This window comes from Lactuca serriola, chromosome 6, assembly GCF_051521515.1.
Source record: "Lactuca serriola cultivar US96UC23 chromosome 6, Lser_US96UC23_V15, whole genome shotgun sequence".
NCBI lineage: Eukaryota > Viridiplantae > Streptophyta > Magnoliopsida > Asterales > Asteraceae > Lactuca > Lactuca serriola.
The window spans coordinates 54,221,126-54,246,093 of NC_136413.1; the positions used below are offsets into that span (position 1 = coordinate 54,221,126).

At 32.8% G+C, this 24,968-nt stretch overlaps 1 protein-coding gene across 1 annotated transcript; it reads right to left on the minus strand.

Moving 5' to 3' along the window:
* Positions 1-8,359: 8,359 nt before the first annotated feature.
* On the minus strand, positions 8,360-9,647 carry LOC145058884 (ricin B-like lectin R40G3). The gene is made up of 4 exons (XM_079006761.1): positions 9,316-9,647; positions 9,114-9,236; positions 8,698-8,917; positions 8,360-8,609 (listed from the first exon to the last, which is right to left on the minus strand). Coding segments are annotated over exons 1-4 (609 nt in total). The 5' UTR covers positions 9,580-9,647; the 3' UTR covers positions 8,360-8,607.
* Between the last annotated feature and the right edge of the window lie 15,321 nt (positions 9,648-24,968).

Here is a 24,968-nt window from a genome sequence, read left to right on the forward strand (position 1 = left end):
ACAAAAAGCATCGACGAAAAATATGACAATACTTGGAACACAATAAATTAAAGATGAAGAACAATGGAACACCATGATATAAAGTGGAAAACTTAAAAAAAAAAAAAAAAAAAAAAAAAAAAAAAAAAAAAAAAAAAACCGACATTTATCTTAAAAGCTTGCATGGCTAATAATTTTTTAAGAACAGAAGATAGAAACAAATGATCTAAAGGATTTATATAATATTCTTATAAGAAATCATAAAAAAAATCTAAAACATTTACAAATAGAAAACATTCTTAAATAGATATGATGTGTTCTGAATTCTAATAAAAAATAACTCTTATTTATAATAACAAACAATCAATAAAAGGGTTTGAAAACATATTTAACATGTATAGTTGATAACGTTGGTGACTATTCTACTGTGAGCGGTAACACATTTTTTGTTAGGGGCGAGCAAAATTGAAACTAAACATAACCGATAAAACCGAAACTGAACCCAAACCGTCGAGTTTGGGTTTAGATTTTTCAAAAACCAAAATTTTTGGGTTGGGTCGGTTTATGGGTTTGGTAAAAACCAAACCAAACCGAATTTTGTGCAATATATATATATATATATATATATATATATATATATATATATATATATACACACACACACACACACATACATACTAGGTGTAAGACCCGTGTATTACACGGGTTTATTAAAAATAAAATTTTAATATCAATATATAAATATGAAATATTTTATAATGTAATACTTTACATAACATAATATAATCTTCTGAAAATTTGCAAAAGAAACTAAATCATTTGAAATATTTATGAGAATTTATTACCAAATTAATAAGATGATTTTATTTCCTTATAAAACTCATTACAATTTTATGGAATTTCACTTTAAGAAAATGGAAATCCTTAAAAAATGACAAGTGAAAAATAAAATTTCTAAAATTCTCACAAAATGACAAGTGTCAAAATGAAGGAGAATATGACATGTAACAAAAAAACCTTAATTTATTAAAGAGGATATATATATATATATATATATATATATATATATATATATATATATATAAGTAGGATCAAATGAGAACACCTAAAAGATTGAGAACACAAGAACATATCTAGATCATCTAAATTTTCAAATCTACGGCTATTATCAGGCAGACCATTTACGTAAATTCTGAAATTTATTGGTATTAAAGTGTATCTTTGAAATGGTGAAAAGGGTATTACAATAATTATAGCTCTAGAAACATTAAATAATTCCTATAACCTCTCAATCACTCATATATTTCTTTTAATTTTCCATCACTCTCTTCATCTCTCTTTGAAATCTAGGGCACGCCACCATCTTTATCTCAGAACACAATCTGTCACAACCATCATCGTCCCTCCTCCCTCATCTAAATTTCATCACTAGCATATTTTTGCTTCCCTCTCTTTTTATCTTCTCGTTGCTGCCCTATGTCCTCGTGCCATCGTCATCATGAAAAAAATAAGCAAAATAAGGGTTAATGGGGGAGACTGTTTCGAGACATAAAAGAAACAATCAAGGAGTTTGTTCAAATGAGCACATTCATCGATGACTCATATGCATTGTTATTGACAAAGCACGACGGAATGATGGCTACCGACGGCGACTATGATGATTTTTTGGTGAGTGGATAGAACCTTGTTCTTCATTTACACATCAACCCTTTATTTATTAGTTCTACTTCATCTCATACCGACCCTTATAATCGATGGAAAAAATAGTTACACAAAGTTGTAATCTGATTTGAAGGAAAAGCTAATGCACATAAGCTGTTTGACGAAATGTGTGTGAGAGATCTGGTGTCTAAAACTCAATGATATATGGGTATTTTCATATTGGTTTTTCTGAGTTCCATTTGTTCTAAAAAGGGAAAACTGAGGACTGAGCTTGAGAGGGTTCAACGAGAGATCGAGAAAGGTAATAAAAAATCGTTTACGTTGTTTTTCTCAATTCCCGATCCACTCTTTGCTTTCTAATTGATTTTTCTATATCATCAGTTCTGTGTAGGAAAAAAAATCAATTCGTACATCACCGGGTAACAAATTTTTTTTTCAACCCTTTTATTCATTCTCGCATCTTTACTTAGTTCTGTTATCAACCTTGTGAAAATCTTGGTTGCAAGTGGACAACCTAATCATGAATTATGAATTTTTGATTGTTGGTTGTATTTTGTTATGGAAATTTAAAGTTATTTTATTGATATTATTATTCTTTTCCATTCATCTGCCAAATTTTCTCTTGTTTTTTGTATAATTTTTATGGATTTTGTGCTAATATATTGAAAAGTTTAGGAAACATTATAAGAGTAGGCCTGTAATATATTTTATTCACCATTGATTGTATATCTTTCATTACCGTTTGTAACATGATTCATTTCTGAAAAGAGATTTTCTTTTTTGCGATTTTGTAATATAAATGTACTTTTTCAAATTCAGGAAAATGGTGTGGCTAGTTCATCAAAGGTGTTTTGAATAGTAGATGGCTTTTAGGAAACATTCAAGATTATTTAGAAGACTCTTAAGTGAACGTCAAAACTAATAAATCAGATTTTATAAATAGGTTGTTTGAGTTTTAATCATCAATGAATAGAACTATATTATAATTGCATGTGTTTAATGATTGATGTTTTGAATAGGTTTAATGTAAGAGCTTGATATTTTGAATAAAGCTAACTGTAACTAAGAAAATCGACAACATGATCAATGGCGACCCTCTTTGAATTCAATCATGATTAGTGGTATATTTATCAATGAATATAATTGGTGGAAATGTAGAAATTTAATTGTCTTTTGTATTTTGTTAAAATATATTCTTATATGGTTAAAAATGTATGGCTAAAGTTGTATTCATGTATGATTATGATTAGAGGTTCATTCTTTTATAATGAAATGATTTTGCTTAGAGTTGTATTCATTTATGATTACGATTAGTGGTTTATTATTATTATTATTATTATTATTATTATTATTTTGAATGAAATAATGAATTCTTAAACATTCTTTGTTTTCAATTCATTAAAAAAAACGAATCTAGTCATGACATCTTCACTTATGAATATGACACTACTTGATAAATATTCGGATAGAATGATTATTGCGCCATTATTTTTGATGTGGTTGGTAAAAAAATAACTTAAAGCAAAAAAAAAAATAACGCTTTATTTGTTAAAATTATGGTAAAAACGTTTTTTTAAAATCATTTTATTGATTTTGTTAATTAAAAATAGATTATATAAATTCCTAATATTTAGGTAAAAAAAATATATTAATCATATTAAATCTCATGATTTTAGGAATTAATTGATTATCCATAAATTACCATAATTAATTATATTGTAAAATTCATTTTATGCCCTTATATGATGATTGGTTCATAACTGTTCTTACGTTCTCAACCTTTTAGGTGTTCTTATTTGATCTTTCCCTATATATATATATATATATATATATATATATATATATATATATATATATATATATATATATATATATATATATATATATAGACACACACACATGTATTTTGTAAGGCCGTTCGGTATGGTTGCAACGGACAGGTTCGTGGTCTAGCTGGCCACGAACCACGACTGTGCACACCATCCCGGTGGCTAGTGGTGGTTCGTGGTCGTGATGAGCCGTGGTCGGGACAACGAATGCAAACGGAAATTATGATTGGGTGGCACAGTAACGGTCATATTTTAGGGTTAAAATCTTTTTTTTTTTAATTTTACTATTCAAACAACATTAAACCAGTTCTATAAAAATACCACAACTTATTCATTCATTTTACTCACACAATTCTTTTTTCTTCTTCTCACAATCACACACTTCTTTTGCTTCATAAACTCAAAGCCAATGGCTCCTAAAATGATGAATTAGTCAGAAAATGAAGAAGAGAACTTAGCATTAGCATGGGTAGCTGTTTCAGAAGACCCAAAAATACCTCCTAATTTTTGGGTAAAAGTTGGAAACATTTTCCACGATTTAATGGGTTGCCAAAGTCGTAATCTTGATGAAATATGTTTCAAGTTTCGCGACATGAGGTTAAAATACCTTGAATTCAATGGGATTTATAACTTTGTTATAAACAACATAGACTAAGCCGACCCGTTTGTTGTGGCTATGCACCAATATGAAGACACGAAACACACGCCGTTTAGACACATTAAAGCTTGGCGAAAATTGAGAATCCCTAAAATTTAATCATTAAAAATAACGGTTTAAAACTAGTTTAAGTTCTTTGTGGTTGCATTTTTATCTTTTATTATTAATATTTTTTTTATTTTATGTTGTGTGTTTTAAATTAATGTAATCTTTGTTTTATTGAATAAAAAACTAATTTTAAAAAAATATATGTTTTATTGTGTTTGTGAATTAAATTTAAATAAAAAAACTAATTTAAAAAAATATGTTTTATTGTGTTTTAATGTATTTTTGAATTAAATTTAAATAAAAAAATGATGTGGAGTGGTGTGTTTAGTGGTAAGTATCACATAGTTAGTTGTAAAAAATGTGGTGCTGATGTGGTACCCACCACATATATTATATATGGTGGGTATAAAGGATGGTCTAAGATAGCATCACAAACATCATGTAGCTTAACTGGTTCAGGCCTGTTCTCCTTAAACATTGAGGTATCGAGTTTAAATTATGTCCCTTCCGTTTTCTTGTTCCGAACATCGAATTTTATTATGCTCTAAAAATGTGATCGATCCCACATCGGTGGTAGCTTCAAACTTAAGCCTACAACCCTTATTTAACACAATGTCATCATCTTTTACAGTGGGATAAAACAAAAGCCTACACTCCTCTTTTGTATAATATTTGTTATACTCTTGCTACTTGGCTTAGTCCAAATCATTGGTTAAATGGTGACTAATTGGTTAAGTTTTAAAATTTTGGGTTTAAAACTGATCAACCCGAAACCGAAACCTGAAAAAACAAGGAACCGTGAAATCAAACACATCGGGTTTTGGGTTGGGTTGAGTTTTAATTTTCTAAAAACCGATAATTCAGTTTTGGGTGCGGTTTTAAGTCAAAACCGACCCAACCCGGTCCATGTTCACCTTTATTTTTTGTTGGTTTAGTTGCTTGGCTGACCAGTAGACGACATCATTCCACTTGTATCATTGTATCATACGTATCATGACTTGTACCAAAATTTGTGAATGGAAAGGGATGAATTTTCATGTATTTTTGTTTACGAGGAAGTGAGATAAGAAATAGACATTAAAGTGACACTTTAGATAACATGATAGAATGGGAAGGGATGAGAAATTTAAATTCCTTCATCTATTATTATTAAAATAACTTAATTATCCTTTAAACTAGATAATATTAAAGCAAACAGATATATTGTTATTTATTATTGTGTTCTTAATATCAATAGTGATAATATTAGTAGCAGTAGTATTAGTCAGGGTATGTATTGTTATTTTAGTTACCTATGTTATTGTAGTTTTATATAAATAAAATTATAAGTATTATAAAAAGTGTTATTACTTCTTATTCCTATGAAGTTACTTTATAAATGAGTCATCATATTTAGAACAGGTTTTATCGAAAGTGGTCATAGACATCTTGTGTCGCTTAGCAAGCAATGTTGTTTGTTATCCCCTTCTGGTCATCCGAAACCCCTGAGAATTAGACTTAGGCCTTTTAGGCTCGTGGGTGTGGTCACTCACCTTACAATACATTTAGTTTGTTATGTTATTTTTCTCTATTCTCAAAAAACCGGTGAGTATTATTCTCTATAGTGGACGTCATTTCATATTTTACCACATCCACTATAATACATATTTTTATGCACAAAGTACTACATTTTAACGGTATGTTTGTTTTTCTTGTGCGGTGGAGCGATAACTTGCAAGATTATACTGCAACTTTTCTTTGGGGCTCAATGCGGTATTTAACGCAAACCGTGGTTGCTACCTCATATACCACAAATTGCGGTAGTGTGCACACCGTTGGGTTGGGTGTTATACAATGGATCTTAACAAATCTTACCAAACACATATATCTAAGGGTGTGTGGTATCGTCACGAGTGGGTTATATGTAAAAAGAAAGCCACAAACTTTTTACCATTTCACAACCAGCCCACCAAGCTATTTCGTTGTGGAAATGATGTTCACCGGTGGGTTGGTGATGATGAGGCAAAAGGAAGAGAAAAATAAAGAGAGACGATGTTGTCTTCTTCCTTCTTCACAAAGATGTCACACCCAAACCACCTGGGGGCGGTGTTCACGTGTTATATGCCCCTCCACCTCCGCTTTTCACGCGTGAAGAAGTATCCATTTCGGATAGCCTAAACATCCATTTATAACTTGTTTTTAGGTATATAATTATAAAACAAATGATATATCATAAAATTTATTAAAATATAATTTTGCTATTTGACATTATTAATATTAACCTTTCAACTACATTATATATTGGTTAATTTACAACCCCTTAGTGAACGTGAACACTACTTGTGTTTTTTTTTTTTTGGTTTATATATTTATGTTGTTCTTTATTTTGTACAGTGGAATTGGATTACATGTGTCCTTAGGCCTACCCTTACCATCTATGTGTTCGTTTTCCTGATTCTGTTCTTTTGCCATATCATCCTTTTCCACCGACTAAGTTTTCTGATTGGCGGTTGTTACGCCTCGACTACTGATTTAATCCTATAGTGCTAGAACACTTCAATTCTTCAAGATTTTTTTAGTTGTATAAATAATGAAAGAATGAAATATCTCAAAACCATTTCTGAATCCTAAATTCTACAAGAATATTTTATTTGGTTATAAGTTAAGCTGATTCTTAACCTAAATTCTACAAGAATATGTTTCGTTGTTAAGTTAAAATGATTCTTAACATTAATCCTTAAAAATCAAGTCAAGATCTAAAATAGAACGTTATATTCTTCAAGAATTTGTGATTTTTATTTTTCATAATTATTTGATTATTTTTCCTGAAAACGTATCATTCTAATAGTTATTATATATGTTGATTTGTATTAATTTTTATTTATTTTGATTTTAGTTAATTATTTTGATATAGTTGCCTTAAATGTAGGTAATATTTATTTCTCTCTCTTAATTAAATGTCTTAGTTTCCTTTACAATCAATTAAATGTAATTATATAGTAATAAATGCTACTATATCTTAATACCATGCACCACAAGATCATAACTCTTTATTTTCTTTCAATCTAATAGTCAGAATTCGGTTGCACATTCACACAATACTTATTATTCACATTTGATCCTATATATATATATATATATATATATATATATATATATATACTAGGTGTGAGACTCATGTATTACATGGTTTTATGTTAAAAAAATTAAATATAAATTTAATAGTTTGAAAAGTTTGAATTTATATAAAAAATTAGAAAAATTTTGAATTATTAAAATTGATGAGGCTTTAATGTATTGAATACATTACATATATAAATCATTTCTAATAAATACCTTATATATATATATATATATATATATATATATATATATATATATATATATATATATTACCTTACATATTAAATGTGGATTTTTAATTTAATAAAATAAAAAATACAATAAAATAACAAGTCGAAAATAAAAAATTTAAAAATTCTAAAAAATGTTATATGTCCAAATGAAGGAGAAGAAGGCATGTGACAAAAAAACTTTCATTTATTAGACTAGATTATATATATATATATATATATATATATATATATATATATATATATATATATATATACTAGTTTATAACCCGTGAGAACCACGGTTAAAAAATTAATTAAATTTTCATAGTAAAAACTCAAAATTATTAATCAATTATTTTAAATAAATTATTAATTAAAAACTATTTTTTTAGTTATATAAGATTATAATCGTTGATTTAAATAAGTATGTGACCTTATAATCTGTATTAATTTTATTTAATCTTATTTAATTTAATATAATTAGAGTGAAAATTTTAAATTTTAAAATTTTAAATGGATAATCAATAGATTGACATGTGACATGACATTAATTATAAAGTTTAATAAGATGACACATGTCAAAAGGACAATTAACCTATTCTTTTATTAGAATAGGGATATATATATATATATATATATATATATATATATATATATATATATATATATATATATATATATATATATATATATATATATATCGACAACTATACTTCAGCCGATATTTAGTGATAACTTAAATATTTCGGTCTCTAATCAGTTTAGTCGGACTTGTAAGGACGAAAAGTTACCACCAAAATCCTTTTCTTGTAGTGAATATACTGTTATCTTCCTCAAATTTCAATTACTTAATAGGTATAGAAGAAAAATACACCAACAAAAATTATTCTCATTCATACATCTATGTATAAAAAGCAACACGAACCATATGTACGTGTCCAATACATACTAGTGGACTAGTGATGGTATTGAGACTTGTAAATGGTCCGATTGTCGTGCTATTTAAATACATGAACATATTATTTAAACACAACATTATTCAAACATACATATCACCATCACCATGAACATAGCACGCCATGTTTCTAGTCATGGGAACTCCAGCTAGACCACCATATCCTGCACAAATAGAGATCATAATTAAGATCACAACATTGAATAGTAGTCATTTGCTTTTATTCGTGACAGTTTGTGTTGAGGAACTTACAAAAAGGGGCAGTCGTCCACCTCTGGTTATCACCTTTAGTCCACTCCCAACAAAGAATTTTGGTCCCATCATGAATACCAGTGTCACCGATAGATGCATCAACATTAAGCTTAATCTTGTTCACCATTCTTACTGAGTGAAAACCATCTCCCAAATCCTTGCTTTGTGTCCAAAGAACAGACTCATCAACCCTATCTGGGTTGTATTCCGTCAACTGAACCTGTAGAAGCAATTATTTACAATAAAGATCCGAAGAAAATTTACAAAAAGAACAAGCTTGTTCAAACATGTGACAGATACTCGATCTATCTCCATACTTATATACAATTTGACATTTTCAAAAGCATCATTGGCCAATAGATATATGTGATTGTTCATCATTAATTGAAGCAATTTCAAGTTGGAGGATTACATACTGGTTTAGCGGCACCGGTAGCATGCTTCAGAGCCTGTCCAGTAGCTTTATTAATCAGAGCAAAAGAGGGAAAACCTTCTTCATCTTTGACTTTCGTGCTAAGCTTCTCTTCTTTTATCCAATGCTGTGTAAAAAGATAAAAAGGTCAACTACACTGAATTCAGATGAGTTGATCTGAGAAGGAGGAATGAGAGGGTATGTACCTGATGAGGATCGGAGGGGTTGGTGGGTGCAAGAACGGCTTCTCCGTTACGGATGGTGAGTGAGTAATCAGTCTTGATCTTGCTGTAAAACCTAACAGTGGGTTTGTTGTCAGTGTATTTAGGGCTCTGATGAGAGACATGTTGGACAGCTGCAGGTTGTGATGAGGATTGGTGGTGGGTCTGGGCGGGAGCATGGTGGACTGCGACAGCAGGTTGCGGTGTTGATTGGTGGTGGCTGGGAGCATTGTTGTGGTGGTGATCCATTTTGTGAGATTTGATTGGGTTGTGTGTGTGTGACTGTGTGTGTGTGATGTAAGGACTAAGGAAGTAAGTAGTTAGTTAAATAGAGAAAGAGGAGGTGAAGGGGTAGTTAGAAGATTTTTGTTTTTTTGGCCGGTGGAAGAAGTCGTGCCCATAATTAATTGTTTTTTTGTACAGAAATGGCCACGTTATTATATATTATTTTATCTTAAATTGACAGTTTTGTTCAGAAAAGATTTTGGAATTATCTCAAAATTGATGATTCAGAGGAATTGAAATGGTAGGGCCAAGTTTTAGTCGACTGAAAAAATGTACTATTATTTATTTTATTTATATATTTAAAAAAATAACTAGTATATACGGTTCTCTAATAGTATATTATTTTATAATAAGTTAATTTTATTGGGCCATCGTTGGATATTACATTATGGGGCTATTTTCACAAATGAAACCCGAACTAGTAAAGAGGCCGCGGCTACGTCGTTTTTGGAGTAATCTGGGAAAAATCGGCAAATTTTAAAAGATATGTACTGAAATTGTAAATCACCACAAATAGGGGAGAAAGTCGACGACCCCTAAAATTAGATTTCAAAACTATACAACCAAAAGAATGGACACTGCTGGCGAAAATTCAAAAATGTTGTGGTAATAATGTTAAAGTTGCCAAAGTTAGGAAAATATGGTGACAAAATTCAAAATGAGGTTTTTTTTAATGTCAAAATGTAAAAGTTTTTAGTACAAGGACGAAAAGTGTCAAATTCATAAAAGATTTGTGGCAAAAACATCAAAAATGTAAAACTTTTGAATATAAGGACTAAAAGTGTCAAACTCACTAAAGTTTTGTGGCAAAAATATAAAAGTTTTGAATTTAAGGGCGAAAAATATTAAATGCACCAAAGATTTGTGGTAAAAACTTAAAGGCCAAAAAGTTACAATCAAAACTAGATATTGACACAAAATATCTAAATATAGTTGAGGGACCATTTTTGCCAAAAAATCTACCAGTTTACTATTGCTAAGAATCATTTCCATAATATATATATATATATATATATATATATATATATATATATATATATATTAATTTTGATATAATTTTTTATGAAGTTGTTTTTATATAAAACATTTTTTTTCTGGAAAATTGGAAAAGTACGATTTTGAACTGAATTAGAATGTCTTGATAACTCTTTTTTTCAAAAAAAAAAAGTACAAGTCTTTTAAAAGGAAAAATGACATTATAACACTATAAAGTGTTAGGTTTTAAAAGGTCATTCAATTTATATTTTGCAGTCTAAGAGATTAATCTCGAATGTTACTGTTTTAAATGATTACTTGACTTATTATAGGCAATTTCATATTTCATCCTACTCATCAAAGGCTAAATGAAGACATGTTGGCTAAAAACAATGTCATTTTCCTATTCAAGAAACACTCCACCGGAAATTGCACATTCGTTCAAATAGCTCTCAAAATTGAATCTATGAAAGTCGCAGACTCAACGAAAGTGCAACTTGATCCATCTTCATCTCAAGTTTGAAACAAAAATAAAACAATCATCATCGAGTTGTTTTGATCAAAACATCAACGCCTCCGTTCTACACCACTTCGAGATAACAGTGGATTGAAACTCACTCCCGTTTAAATAAAAAATGAACATCCATCTCCGAAATCTCCTTTCGATCCATCACCCATTTTCGAAATTGAAACCAAACACCTTTTCGAAACAATTTAGACAACCATCATACCTTCAAATCGAAACCAGAATAAAGTCTGTTGGCCCATCGAAATTAGAACAATATCCAAACAAAAATGAGAAAAAGACATCAGTTCACTGAAACCTAAATCCATCTTCATCTCCAAAATCAAACAACTATTTTCGTTCCAGACTCCCTGCAACACTATCATGACTGAAAAATACAAATTTGAAAACCATCTATTGAATCTCGTTCAACATCTAAATTCATATGTAACGTCCCAAAATATAGAGTACATTTTTCACTTTTTATATATAATAAAACCATCCAAATACCATTCCATCAAAAGATAATCAGAGTATAAGTTTGAAGTTTCAATTAATTATCAGAGTAAAATCATAAAAACAGATAGTGTGGAAATCTTTAGTAGATGCGATGCAATCAAGTCGGGCTATTCCATTTGCTACCTGAAACATTTAAACTTAAACCGTAAGCACAAAGCTTAGTGAGTTTTCCTAGATACCACATATAACAAAATAACAATGGGTCTGGTCCTAGGGGTATATTGATGGGTTTTCTATGTTAAACAAAAACAACATATTTATGTAGCGAAATCATAAAACTATTTTATGGGTACATGCAACCTAAAGATCTATGACATTTTTTCATTATAACAACATACTAAGTAAAACCGATCTAATCAATTTATATGTAAGAACAAATAAGACTAATAACATACCTTGAACTGTAGTCGAATACACTTACTCCTTTGATATTCAATAGCTCATGGAAAGTAAGCGCCAGAAGCATGTCTCTAATGACTCACACCCAAAACCTTAGAACACTAGAAATCGAAAGGGGGAGGAGGAAAGAAGTGAAATTCATATTTCATTCTTCTTGATATTATTATCAATGAAAATTAGATGCTAATGGAAGGTATTTATAGCTAGGGGATTTTCGGGATAAACATTGATTTGAATAATTAAATATTAGATTCAATCTATTCAAGGTAGTTATCCTTATCAACTATACGACAAATCTAGAGCCCTTAAAACCGTCCACACCATGGACAGTTTTAGAATTGTTTCTCCTTGCTCAATTATGAAGAATTACAATTCAACCATCGTACCTTTATTTAATTATAGTTAATCCCGAATTAATTCCAGATAAATCCTGATTAATCATTAATCAATTCCAATTATTTCTAATTAATTTAACTAAACATATAATAATATAACAAATCATTGTATCTTTCTCCTAAAGTCATTTCTAGCTATTTCTAGTTATTGATGGTAACTCGAAAAAAAAAGACTTATTTGTATTCCATAATGTTATACAAATTTAGTTATAACACCGACCAATTTAGTTATGACCTTGGACACCTACTTCAATATATATTTCAACCCATGTGAACGCTACGTTCCACCCATAGTCTTACAATCACTTCTATTGCTATAGTCCCCCTGCAGTCTTTCCTTCTATACCTCCCCCCCACCACCATAGTATTTCATACAAATCGATATGGTCCACCCATAGTCTTTCATTCAGTTCACAAAGAATAACAAACATATTTTATACACTACATATCCTACATAGTATAGCTAGAAGACTCACCAGAATCAAAAGTTGGATATCGACACTCTAAGTCACACAGGACCAGCTACACAAACCACTTATAACAAATAGAGGTCACACCTCAGTATACTACCTAAAACCTCGAAGTTTGACCAAAAGTCAAATTGCTCAAATGTCAAAGTTAACGGTCAACCCTACCCGACCACCGCATCGCGACCAGACCCTGGTCGTGTCATGGTGACTAAAAGACAAAATAGATGCAGGACCATTCGTCCACCGCACCTTGGTCATCCCCCGACCGCGTTACGGTTCGTTTGGCAGATCAGTTCCCTCATTAAGCTCTTAATTTGTTAAGTCCAAACCTCTAACTTTCCAAAAGGATTTAATACTCTCTAATAGTCCATAAAATTGAATCTTTAAGACATGCATAACCCATATAAGGCTCACACCATTTTAGGTAAAAAAAATGGTGAAAAATGGTTCTAACTGATGGGTTTTGGTCCTAAGAACATCCTATGTGCTCATACAAACCCTAATGATTGGATCTAGGTTTCTCTATTGTACATGCAAGTTATCCAAGACTATAAATCCTAATTCTAGCATACAAGTAATCATATTAACATAAGAATGGGTTTAAGATGTTACCTTGATTGTTATGTAGCAATAACAATCCCAAATCTCCTTGTATTGACTTTGGAAGGCTTAGAGTCACAAGTGTCACTCCTCTAATGGTTCACAAACACCATAAGCAAGAGGATGAAGATGAGAGAGGATGGAGGCTGCCCTAAAATGTCTACAAACCCTAGAAGGAGTCATGTCCACGTTTTTGAGGCATAAGGGATCTATATATAGTGAGGCTATTAGGGTTATCTAATAAGGAAACCCTAATTTGGATGCTTAAGCCCTAAGCAACCCATGGATCCCTTTCCTTAAGGCCTTGGACGATTTCCTTATGGGCTTCCCCATAGAATTCATCCACTCCTTAATATAAGGCAATCCATGGCCCAAATTGCAATTATCCTATAATTACAATTCCAGTCCCTTAAGTTTAATTAATCTCTTTTAGTCACAAAACTAATTACTAATTAATTCTTGACTAATATTAATTAAACAATATGATTTCTCCTTTAATATATTATTCTCATAATATATTAATAAATCATATTTAATCCTTTCTCTCCATAATTCATCCTATCAAGTTGCTTTGGTGAAGGCAACCCAAAAGGACCATGCACCATCGGGTCAAGTACATACCAAAATAGTTATGGACTTAGACACTAATCCAACAGTCTCCCACTTGGATAAGTCTAATAACTATTATGCGTATGACTTCAGATCCTGATCTGCAATCGTAGCTTTCCAAAGCCGCTGTCAACTCTGATCCTATCAGATACGCGTGTCCTTAGATAAGGGATCATATATTCCTCCATTCTAGATATCATATGAGATATGATTTCAAATCATTCTCTTTGTACTATATCTCGATTCCGATTTATGACGACTGACTAATTGAACAAATCAAATTAGCCCTAGCCCGGCCGAGTATTTACGTTTGTCATCACTAAATCATCGAGGGGCCCAAAGATATCGTTTTTATCCTACTTTGGATAAAAGGAACGGATAAACTTTGATACAATGCTTGCTTGCACTCACTCACCGAATCACACACAACAATATGTTTTATAACACCAAGTTACTAGTGCGTTTACATATTATCAATGTGCGACCAATTCGCAAGATACAACTCACACATCTCGGTTTCAAGAATATAAGATGTTATCGTCTCACCAATCACTCGTGATACAATTCATGGAGCGATCCAAGTGAGCGTGGGTTTAATCCAATGCTCAAATCATATTCATAAGCACTCATGAACGTTGCAGCAAACATTTGCTTATGTCTAATACTCTTTTAGACAATCCACACACCAATTCACGACAGTCTTCTTTCATATCTACTTCCAACATATGAACGACTGTGGACCGTTCGAATAATTCGATTATTCTTAATAAACTCAATTATTCTGGAAGTCAAAACATGCAAAGTGAAACACAAGAATAATACTAATCCCATATGGCCTCAAACCTTTGAGCATAAATAAAACACCTTTTATTTATCACCATATCGATTACTCATTATTTGTTGTTTCGGTTAATCAACTTCTTACTTGAATTATTACACTTGTCCCATGCTCCTAGCATGCACACAATGTTTACCTATGGTTCTTACTTTGTGAAATAGATCACATTGAACACATTTCCAATCATACTCATTTCACAACTCCAAATCCTTTTTCATAAGTGAAAGAATATCAAATTCTTGCTACTTATTCTAACGTTCTATGCAACTATCCTTTCGTAATGTCACTGCACCAAAGTCACAAAGACTATTGCCAATGATATTACAAAGTCTTCTATCGGAGATTGTTACATGACAATTCCTTAGATATGATGTCTCTCACTCAAGGTACATTCCTTTGAACATCCTTTTGCATAAAAGTTTCTAATCTTAGACATAGATTTTTCAATATTCAATTCCCAATATGGACACGCTTCCATATTTTCCATATGACAACTCATTCTTAATAGAATCTTTTCTATTCATAATAATGTCGATATGGTCCATTCAATACCATGCTTCCAACTACTCACAAGCAACCAATCCTCGTCGAACTTTGGATTGTCCATTGATAGTTGTTTAATTATTTTAGTCAAAGCCGATTCTAGTCCCTTTTCCCTCTAAATGCGCTAGACATTTGGAAAATTTTAGAATGGTCAATCATTAAAGCATTTGCAATCGATCCTATACCCGAAGCGTATGGGATACGACGCACAATGTTTTATTTGCTATGTTCTCAAAATTCGAATTGTGAAGAGGAATGTCGTAATCATAATCGAAATTTTAAGAACACACTATGTACCTTTGACTAAATTTAACATTTCTCAACCTAAGCCTTTAGATTTGAAATGAAGCATAATATTCTCTCCCTTAATTATAGCAAAACAACTTTACAACCCTTACTACTTTGCAAGGTATAACTCTTGTTTTCTATAATTAATATTGCCAACTTGCAATACTTTCCTTAATAATCATTCAATCATAACATTTATGCTCCCACTATCATGATGATTATTATAAACATAACACTTATGCTCCCACTAGCTTTGACATGTATTCAGAAACAGCTTAACTTTCAGAAAAACAATGCTTATTGAATTTCTTAAGTTCATGTTTCTAATACTTAGTGCTTTGATAATCTTTTATCAAGGCTTCTTGAACTTATACACCTTTGCCTTAGATAGTTCATATGTGTGTCTAAACGATTAATACTAATTGCCAAACCTCATAATTCAAATTATGGAAAGGGATACCGTAACCATAATCGAATTCGAGAATGCAATTTTACAATCACTATCTTCTTAAAATCTTTCTTAGTGAAAGCATTTCCTCACAATCATTTTCATGAAGGAGGAAATCTTATGACACTTAGATTTAAACGGTGTATGTGTTCCTATCCATGTGAATTTGTTAAAACCAAAGTTTATGACAAATTCAAACTCATATGGATCGAACTTTCTTAATTTCGATTTCTTGCCTTATGGTAGCACAGCTGCCCACCACGTCTTCCAAGTAGTTAAGCAGCTCACCTTTTCTTATCAATGTACTTTTCATTGATCAAGGTCCTTGCCTTTTATGCATTCAAATGAGAACTCATAGGACTCACATGCATAATTAACTCGATTGGATTGGCACAGAAACAAAATAATGTCAACACGATGGGTTGTAAACCTCAATTCGTGTGCTAGTGATGATCGATAAGGTTTATTTGATTTGTTCTTGAAACTTTTCAAGACCATTAAGACTCCCACTGACTCCTTGACATATAAGATTCTCTTGTCAATAACCATTTCTTGACAAACAAATATTCAAGAGTTAGTGTATCTTTTATCATAACATTTCATAAAATGGTCCTAGTTGGTCTTCGTCTTATTCAAGACATCACAACTTTCCACATTTGATGAATGCTATAAACCTTCTTAATACTTTTCACTCAATGTCACAATCTTAACTTTAAGACTTGTTTTGGAACGAAGTATGATTGACTTCTTGATTTAACCATTTCTTCAATTCTTGATTCCTCTTCTTAAACATACAATTGTACTAAGACTCACTTAGAGGATCAATTGAGATATGGTTCTTAATCATTAAGACCTATCATAAAGCATAAAAGATACTCTCCCTTCTTCTTAGAATGGAGAAACTTTTATCTTTCTGCCTACTTGATTCTTCATTATTCATTCTGCTATTGACTTGAACTTTTTAATAAATTCAGAATTACACTTAATCTTATAAGTATAATCATATTTACTAAACCTTTAGTAAATCATGACGAATATCTTTGCTACTCTTATGGTGAACTTGATCAACACACAACTTTGTGTGCTCGATCTCCTAGTCCTTCACTTGACACTTTGTCAATGAATTATTCTAATTTCCAAATATGAAATTTCTCATTCATCGTGCAACCAAGTTGCATGATTCCAAGTTTCTGTCCAATTGAAACTTGGGCGATGAGAAACTCTCCCTATTTGGTAAACTCTCGACTTTCCATAAATAACATAATAAGAACCAAATCCATTATTGCTAATAATAGAAACATTCAAACATCAATTTTTCATATACGCCATTGTAAGGATAATATAAAATCAAAATTTATTTGTTGCGGAAAAAATTTGTCCTTACAATGCAATTCATTGCAAAACTATGCTAATACATCTTTCTTAGCAATCTAATTCTAACTCTAAGTAGTAGCTCAAGAATCTAATCTTCGAGAAATGCGATCGAAATCCATTTCTTCACGGTTAGATTCTGCTCACTTCTTCTTTTAAGCTTCCTTTCTTTTCTTCGATCTTACAAAACATCAATTGTAATCTTATCACATTATGTATTAAGAATCTAGAATAGAAGCTTAAAAGAGTTAGTTAATGGATTTTACCTATATTAGAGCCATACGTTTCGACTCTCCCATCTCTTAGATCTCTTTAGGTAAATGGGGCAGCTTCGTATCCAATGCCCTTTCTCTTGGCAATAAAAGCAAATTGACTCTTTTGGAACATGACATGGAACTACTTCAGACATTGCCTTTCTCTTATGATCAAACTTTTCGATCATAGCATGTCTTTCGTTGCCATTGTCTATATCCATAGAGGTCTTGAAGGCAGATTCACCAATCAACTTTGCTTTTCTATTGCGCCAAACCAGTGCTGATTCAGCAGCAATAAGCATATAAGTGAGATCTATAAGGGTCACGTCGCGGTTCATCGTATAGTACTCTCTTACGAACTCACTATACGAGTTAGGAAGTGACTGAAGAAACCAATCAATAGTCATCTCCTCACAGACAACGGATCCCAACATTCTTAACCTATCAATGTGTGACTTCATCCGTAGGACGTATGCACACACCGACTTTCCTTCTTTTGTTTACTTGCCAAAAGGGCTTGAGTGATCTTGAACTTTTCAAGCCTTTGAACTTGTGGGTTAGGGAGAATAATTTGAGGTGGTGGATGAAGTGAAGCATGATTTCTTGTTCCTCGATCGAATCGTGAAATATCATCTTCATGTGGAAAGCTTGTTCCACGGGATTTAGGAAGACCATAGTTGTCAAACTTTGACATCTACAAAACGGGAGAAAACAAAATTCAAGTTAGTTGATTGATTGAGTCCTAAATAATCACCCAAATGAGATACTAAGGCTAGGACCCAACACAATATTCTACAACTCGGGAGAGGGATGCTGTAACCCTAATTGCAGAATATTTGAAGGTAAGTGAATGACGATTCACTAATTTTCCACCATCAAAACGAAAAGAAAATTTAAGTTTTAAATCTATGAAAACTCCTAGATCCTTTGAGATTCATTTAACTTTCAATGGCATGTTTAAATCTCGATATCCCCCTCTTGTTTGTGACTGGGATGTCGAGGATCACGAAGCGAGTGTGAATAACCATGCAAACCACATGGTGCCCCCACATGTTACAGTCACCTATTCGATGTGCCGGTAAACCACACACGCTCCACCGAACTATGACAAACATTGAGTCACCCTTTGCTACCTTTTCTTAGACCCATTTAGTGTGCCGGTTAACCACACACGCTCCACTAACGTCTTCGCAAGGTCACAAAGTGTAATTTCATGGAATTGCATCAATTCACTTTTGCCTAAGTAACTAAGATTGGGAATTTTATGAAAACATTTAGTTACTTTTATACTTCATTAAACTTATAATGGAAGGTTTTGTCCCATCCTACCCGTTCGACTAACGACCCTCCATTAGTCAAGAGTGCGGTGGGTAAGAGTGGATACCCATTCAATCGCCATTTTATAGGCAATTTCCTTAAACGCCCCTTATAGACCAGCTTCGTGAATGAGGCCTACTAACGGTAAGACTGACTTTTACTAATACATATATATAATGTTAGACTTTTAATGTTATATATATAGTATAGGGTGTATTTTACACTTTTAAAATACTAGGTGGTCTAATTTAACAATTATACTTTTAATTCAATTAAATTGTAAACCTAAACTTTTATGGGTTTATTAAACCTCTTTTAATTATACACCTTAATTAATTAATAAAACCATAAGGGTGTGATTTGAACTTTTCAAAACAATACTAGGGTTTTAGAATTTAACATTCCTAATTAAACTTTTAATCAACTTTTAAATTCCAAAACTTGAGGGCAAGTTTTGAAACATTTCAAAACATTAGGGTTTAGAATTTAAATGTACATCAAAATTAAACAATTAATCAAAATTTAAATTCCAAAACTTGAGGCAAGTTTTGAAACCTTTTTCAAAACATTAGGGTTTTAACTATTTAAATTTCAAAACAACAAAACTTTTGGGTTCGAATGTAAACTATAAAACCTAAAGGGGAAAATATGAAACTTTTCATAACAACAAGGATCAAATAACAAATAATCTAAATTAACATTTAATCACATAATTATCCATATTTGATTTATTTAATGATTTCTTGCAAAACAATTTACGAATTTAATCAAAATAATTAATCAATTATCACATAAGGAAACAATTATCTTATTAATTGATAAATATCTTCAATTAGATCAAGAATATAGTCAAATATATCATAAAATCGGATTGATATTGATCTAATATGATAAGGTAACTATCCTTAAACAAAAACAGCAAGAAATCCCGGTTTTCCCTCCACCTGACCAGCTGACTTGCCGAGTCAGGCATGGACTCGTCGAGTCACCTTGGACTCGGCGAGTTCATCTATGGACTCGGCGAGTCCAGCCTCCAGAACCACAAAAATCGAATTTTTTAATCATACAATGCATCAATACAATAGAAACCAGTCTAGGCTCTGATACCACTGATGGGTTTTGGTCCTAAGAACATCCTATGTGCTCATACAAACCCTAATGCTTGGATCTAGGTTTCTCTATTGTACATGCAAGTTATCCAAGACTATAAACCCTAATTCTAGCATACAAGTAATCATATTAACATAAGAATGGGTTTAAGATGTTACCTTGATTGTTATGTAGCAATAACAATCCCAAATCTCCTTGTATTGACTTTGGAAGGCTTAGAGTCACAAGTGTCACTCCTCTAATGGTTCACAAACACCATAAGTAAGAGGATGAAGAGGAGAGAGGATGGAGGCTGCCCTAAAACGTCTAGAAACCCTAGAAGGAGTCATGTCCACGTTTTTGAGGCATAAGGGATCTATATATAGTGAGGCTATTAGGGTTATCTAATAAGGAAACCCTAATTTGGATGCTTAAGCCCTAAGCAACCCATGGATCCCTTTCCTTAAGGCCTTGGACGATTTCCTTATGGGCTTCCCCATAGAATTCGTCCACTCCTTAATATAAGGCAATCCATGGCCCAAATTGCAATTATTCTATAATTACAATTCCAGTCCCTTAAGTTTAATTAATCTCTTTTAGTCACAAAACTAATTACTAATTAATTCTTGACTAATATTAATTAAACAATATGATTTCTCCTTTAATATATTATTCTCATAATATATTAATAAATCATATTTATTCCTTTCTCTCCATAATTCATCCTATCAAGTTGCTTTGGTGAAGGCAACCCAAAAGGACCATGCACCATCGGGTCAAGTACATACCAAAATAGTTATGGACTTAGACACTAATCCAACACTAACTTCATGCATGACATCAAATGGACTGTAAATACCATATCTTATATCAACAATACTCCTTGGACCTTAGAAATCAATAAAGTTGCAACCTTTATTCCATTATTTCATCTAAACTCATTAAAATGGACCAGAACTAACTTAAAATTAATATCTAGAAGGATAAACCACAAGGTTGAGTCTTAAAGACTTACAGAATTCCAAAAAATGCACAAGAGACTGGATTTGGCTTCCTTGTTGACTCTTGCTTTACTAACATACCTCTCCTTCCTCTTCAGAGTCACTCACCAAACTTCAAACACCAAGGAACACACACTAATAAGGCTCAAGGTCCAAGATCTATGGTTTTGAGCCCAATATCCACGCCGCGTTTTGGTGGATCTCCACCACCGCGCCGCAATTACTCACATTCTCAGGAAATTGAGACTTAAAAAAATTGATGTCATAAAATTAGTACCTGAAAACAGGCATTACATCATAACCATCTTCATCTTACTACGAAAAACCCCAACTATAACACCAATTTCCAGGTAAGCGTCACTTTTGAGTTTGTCAATTTATGCCTTGAAGAATGAATTTTTGTTGGCCACGACGTGAGCATGTGAATCTCATACCCTATCAATGCCAAAGGAAAATGTGTATTTCATTAGGTGTCACGACGTGACAACATGTTGGTCACGACGTGACAGCCCCTGCATGTAAAACCTAATTGTGGAGTTTGTTCCCTATTTAAGGGAAGTGAGGGCCAGGGTTTGCACACCCTCAACCTCCATCACCTCCAACATAAAACCTAGCCTCCATTTTGTTATTTGAGAGTTTTTGGTGGTTTTTTGGTATTTTTAAGAAGAAGAAGAAGAAGAAGCTCTTGGTGAAAAGATCTAGCAATATAACCTCTTCTCCTCACCCTTGCTCATATTCTAGACTCTTATAAGTCCTCAAGATCCAAGATTTATGATTAGTGTTTCTAGATCTAGGTTCTTGTCCCTTTTCTCCTTAATTGTGAGAGTTTGAATGCTTAAATTTCATAAAGTTGGCAAATTTATGGATCCTCTGGGTCCCTTTGGGGCTATATGTTCAAGTTCTATGTTTCTATGGTGTATTTGGTCTCATGAACAAGTTTGAGTTCATTTCTTCCATGTTTTTGACCTAGAATGGAAGAGACATGCATGTTCATAAAGCATCGATTTTTATGTTGCATTAGGAGTAAGAAAGCCTCTTAGAAAGTATGGATGAGTGGTCTTATCGATTAAGGACTTAATGCATTAAGGAGGACAAAACGGTTCTCACGACGTAAAGGATTGGTCTTCACGACATGAGAAAATGCAATCTCAGCGACTGTCTTGTCTTGAGACCACCATGATGTGACAAAAGATCGTGCACAATGTGGCGGGCATGTGGGAGAGTTTTTGACTGTTGACTTTGAATTTTACTATTAACTTTTGACCAAGATTGTCTTTATGTCAATATAAGGGTTTAAGGTTGTAGTGTCGTCTATTGGATTTGTGATCAGTGTTTTTATCCACTAGACTAGGAGATGAGTTTTCTCAGTATACTTTTGTACTACAGTATGTATCCTTGGGTGTAAGATTTTGTTACACTGTAGCAATATATGTATCCTTGTGGATAGGATGTTGGTAAGTTATAGTGATCTATTGATTGGTAGATCTGTTATGATTACTTGTATTGATGGCTATTGTTTGTTTGATTGCTTATGTGTATATGACGACATGTTGTAGTTGGGTTGAGGTTGTGTTGTAGGCCAAGATACCCAGGCAGTCTAGTGTATCATAGCCTTTATAGGACGGTCCAATCATGTTGTAAGCCCAAGGGAGCGGTCTAACTATTATAGGCTTTATGAGCGGACCAGTAAACTGTAGGCTCTATAGAGAGGTCCAAGCATCCCGTCGATCTTGTAAGGTAGTCCATCAAGATTGTAGGCTCAGGTGTGCATGTATTGTATGTGTATTGTTGTATCAAGTATTTTGGGGGAACTCACTAAGCTTTGGTACTTCAGATGATTGGGTAAAGGCGAAGGTGTGATCCTACACATCCTCCTCCTGATTTATGTGTTGAGAGATTATTTTGATACTCAGATTTCTATGGATTTGTTTTAAAAACAATATTTTCCTGTCTTATGATTTTATGATAATATCTTTTAAAATGAAATTTTTGTCATGGATTTTGGGATGTTACAAGTTGGTATCAAAGCTCTGGTTTGATAGAATTAGATGAACACTTATGTGACTCCATACTTAAACTATGGATCCGCAAAAGATTTTTCATAAATAACTTTTAATTTTTAAATAACCAAAAAAAAAAAAAGAATGCAATGTGTATAATAATCCGGAGCTCAAAGAAAAGTTATTCCCCAAAATACCTACACTTGTTTTTTGTGTATTGGTGATATGTTAGAAATGCATGTTAGTTAATAGGCTATGAATCTTTACGAATTTCATGATATAATTTTCCTAATTTATGATGTCTGATACCCTAGGGGATTTCTTGATATTGTATATGAAACTGACATTATTACTATAGTTGTTTAGTGTATGCATCATGGTTATACATAACTAAGATTTTATTGCCTGAGAATGTTTGATTAAGCCTTATTTCATAATGAAGCCTTATTCGGTTGTCTATCGAATCCAACGTTATGTATGATTAGCATACACAAGGCAAATGCATGGTTAATGGAGGTTTCATGAGTTGGGTGTGGATTGTTAGAAGGCTAACAATCGTGAGGATTTGTTAGTTACTCTTGAGAGAGTGAGTATATGGATTGTGTGTACCCTAGTGGCATTGGGCCTAGTGGCTTAGGAAATTTATGGCAAACCTTTAAGACAAATATGGGTAGGTGTGGAAGATAATATGGGCTCACATAACTAAAAGCATAAGACCCGTATGCATATCAGGGAAGTCACGAGTTCCGAGGGATGAGTGGTTGACTAGTGATGTGCTCGGATATAATGTGAATTTATTTCGTGTTTTGGTTTAATCTTAATATGGTGACTACGAGAGGTTCAGGATCAGGTGTTGATCGCTCGGAGAGGCCAAGTTTGAGTGATGAAGAGATTCGTGTGTTGATCATTACTTAGGTGACTTTGGTAGTCAGGGAGGCGATCTCGAAGGTATTTGGGTCTATAAAGACCACCTTGATCGAGATGTTTGATGAGCGTTATGTTGTTGTCATCAAGGCTTTTGTCGCTACACCCATTGCAACTACAATACTTCAGGGAGGAGGATCGATTCAGTACCGGGACTTCAGCAACACTAACCCCCTAGAGTTTGACAGAGTCAAGGACCCGATCATCGTTATGAGATGGATATCTGATGTGGAAGGATTTTTCTTTACTTGTTCATGTACGGAGAGCCAGATTGTCAAGTTTGTATTGAACCTTCTACGATTAGGAACGAAGGACTGGTGGAAATTTGTGACCAGTGCTTGTTCCCCTGCGGAGAAGGTCGTAGTGACATGGGAGTAGTTCTTGAAGATGTTTCAAGCCATGTATGTCCTACTGGTAGAGAGAGTGGTTAGCCTGGGAGTATCTGTCGCTCAATCAGACAATAGAGTCGGTGACAGAAATCACCAAGATGTTCGTAGAGAGAGCCCTTTTCTACCCGGGGTATGCTTCTTCTGAGCAGGTTCAGATGTCACGTTACTTGAGCATGCTCAAGATGGAGATTTGCGATTTTGTGTTGAAGCAGAAGTATCAGACCCTGACCGAGTTGCAGTCATTTGCATAGAGGAGCGAGATTGAGATCAAGAGGCAGACAAAGGAGAAGAGGCAGGCCCCAGTTCATACTCAGCCAGCAGTAAGTCAGTTCAATCCTATTGATTCACGATATGGAGGCTAGAGGGGCCATACTTGTGGCAAGTACGGGAAGGTACATGATAGGGTATATCGTTCGGTA

What these genes read in the sequence shown, in the direction of transcription:
- LOC145058884 (XM_079006761.1), bottom strand. Translation starts at nt 9,579, where the DNA reads ATGGATCACCACCACAACAATGCTCCCAGCCACCACCAATCAACACCG. An exon ending in ACCCCTCCGATCCTCATCAG is followed by an intron (nt 9,237 to 9,315) that starts GTACATACCCTC and finishes CTTTTTACACAG; the next exon opens with CATTGGATAAAAGAAGAGAA. An exon ending in CTACCGGTGCCGCTAAACCA is followed by an intron (nt 8,918 to 9,113) that starts GTATGTAATCCT and finishes TTGCTTCTACAG; the next exon opens with GTTCAGTTGACGGAATACAA.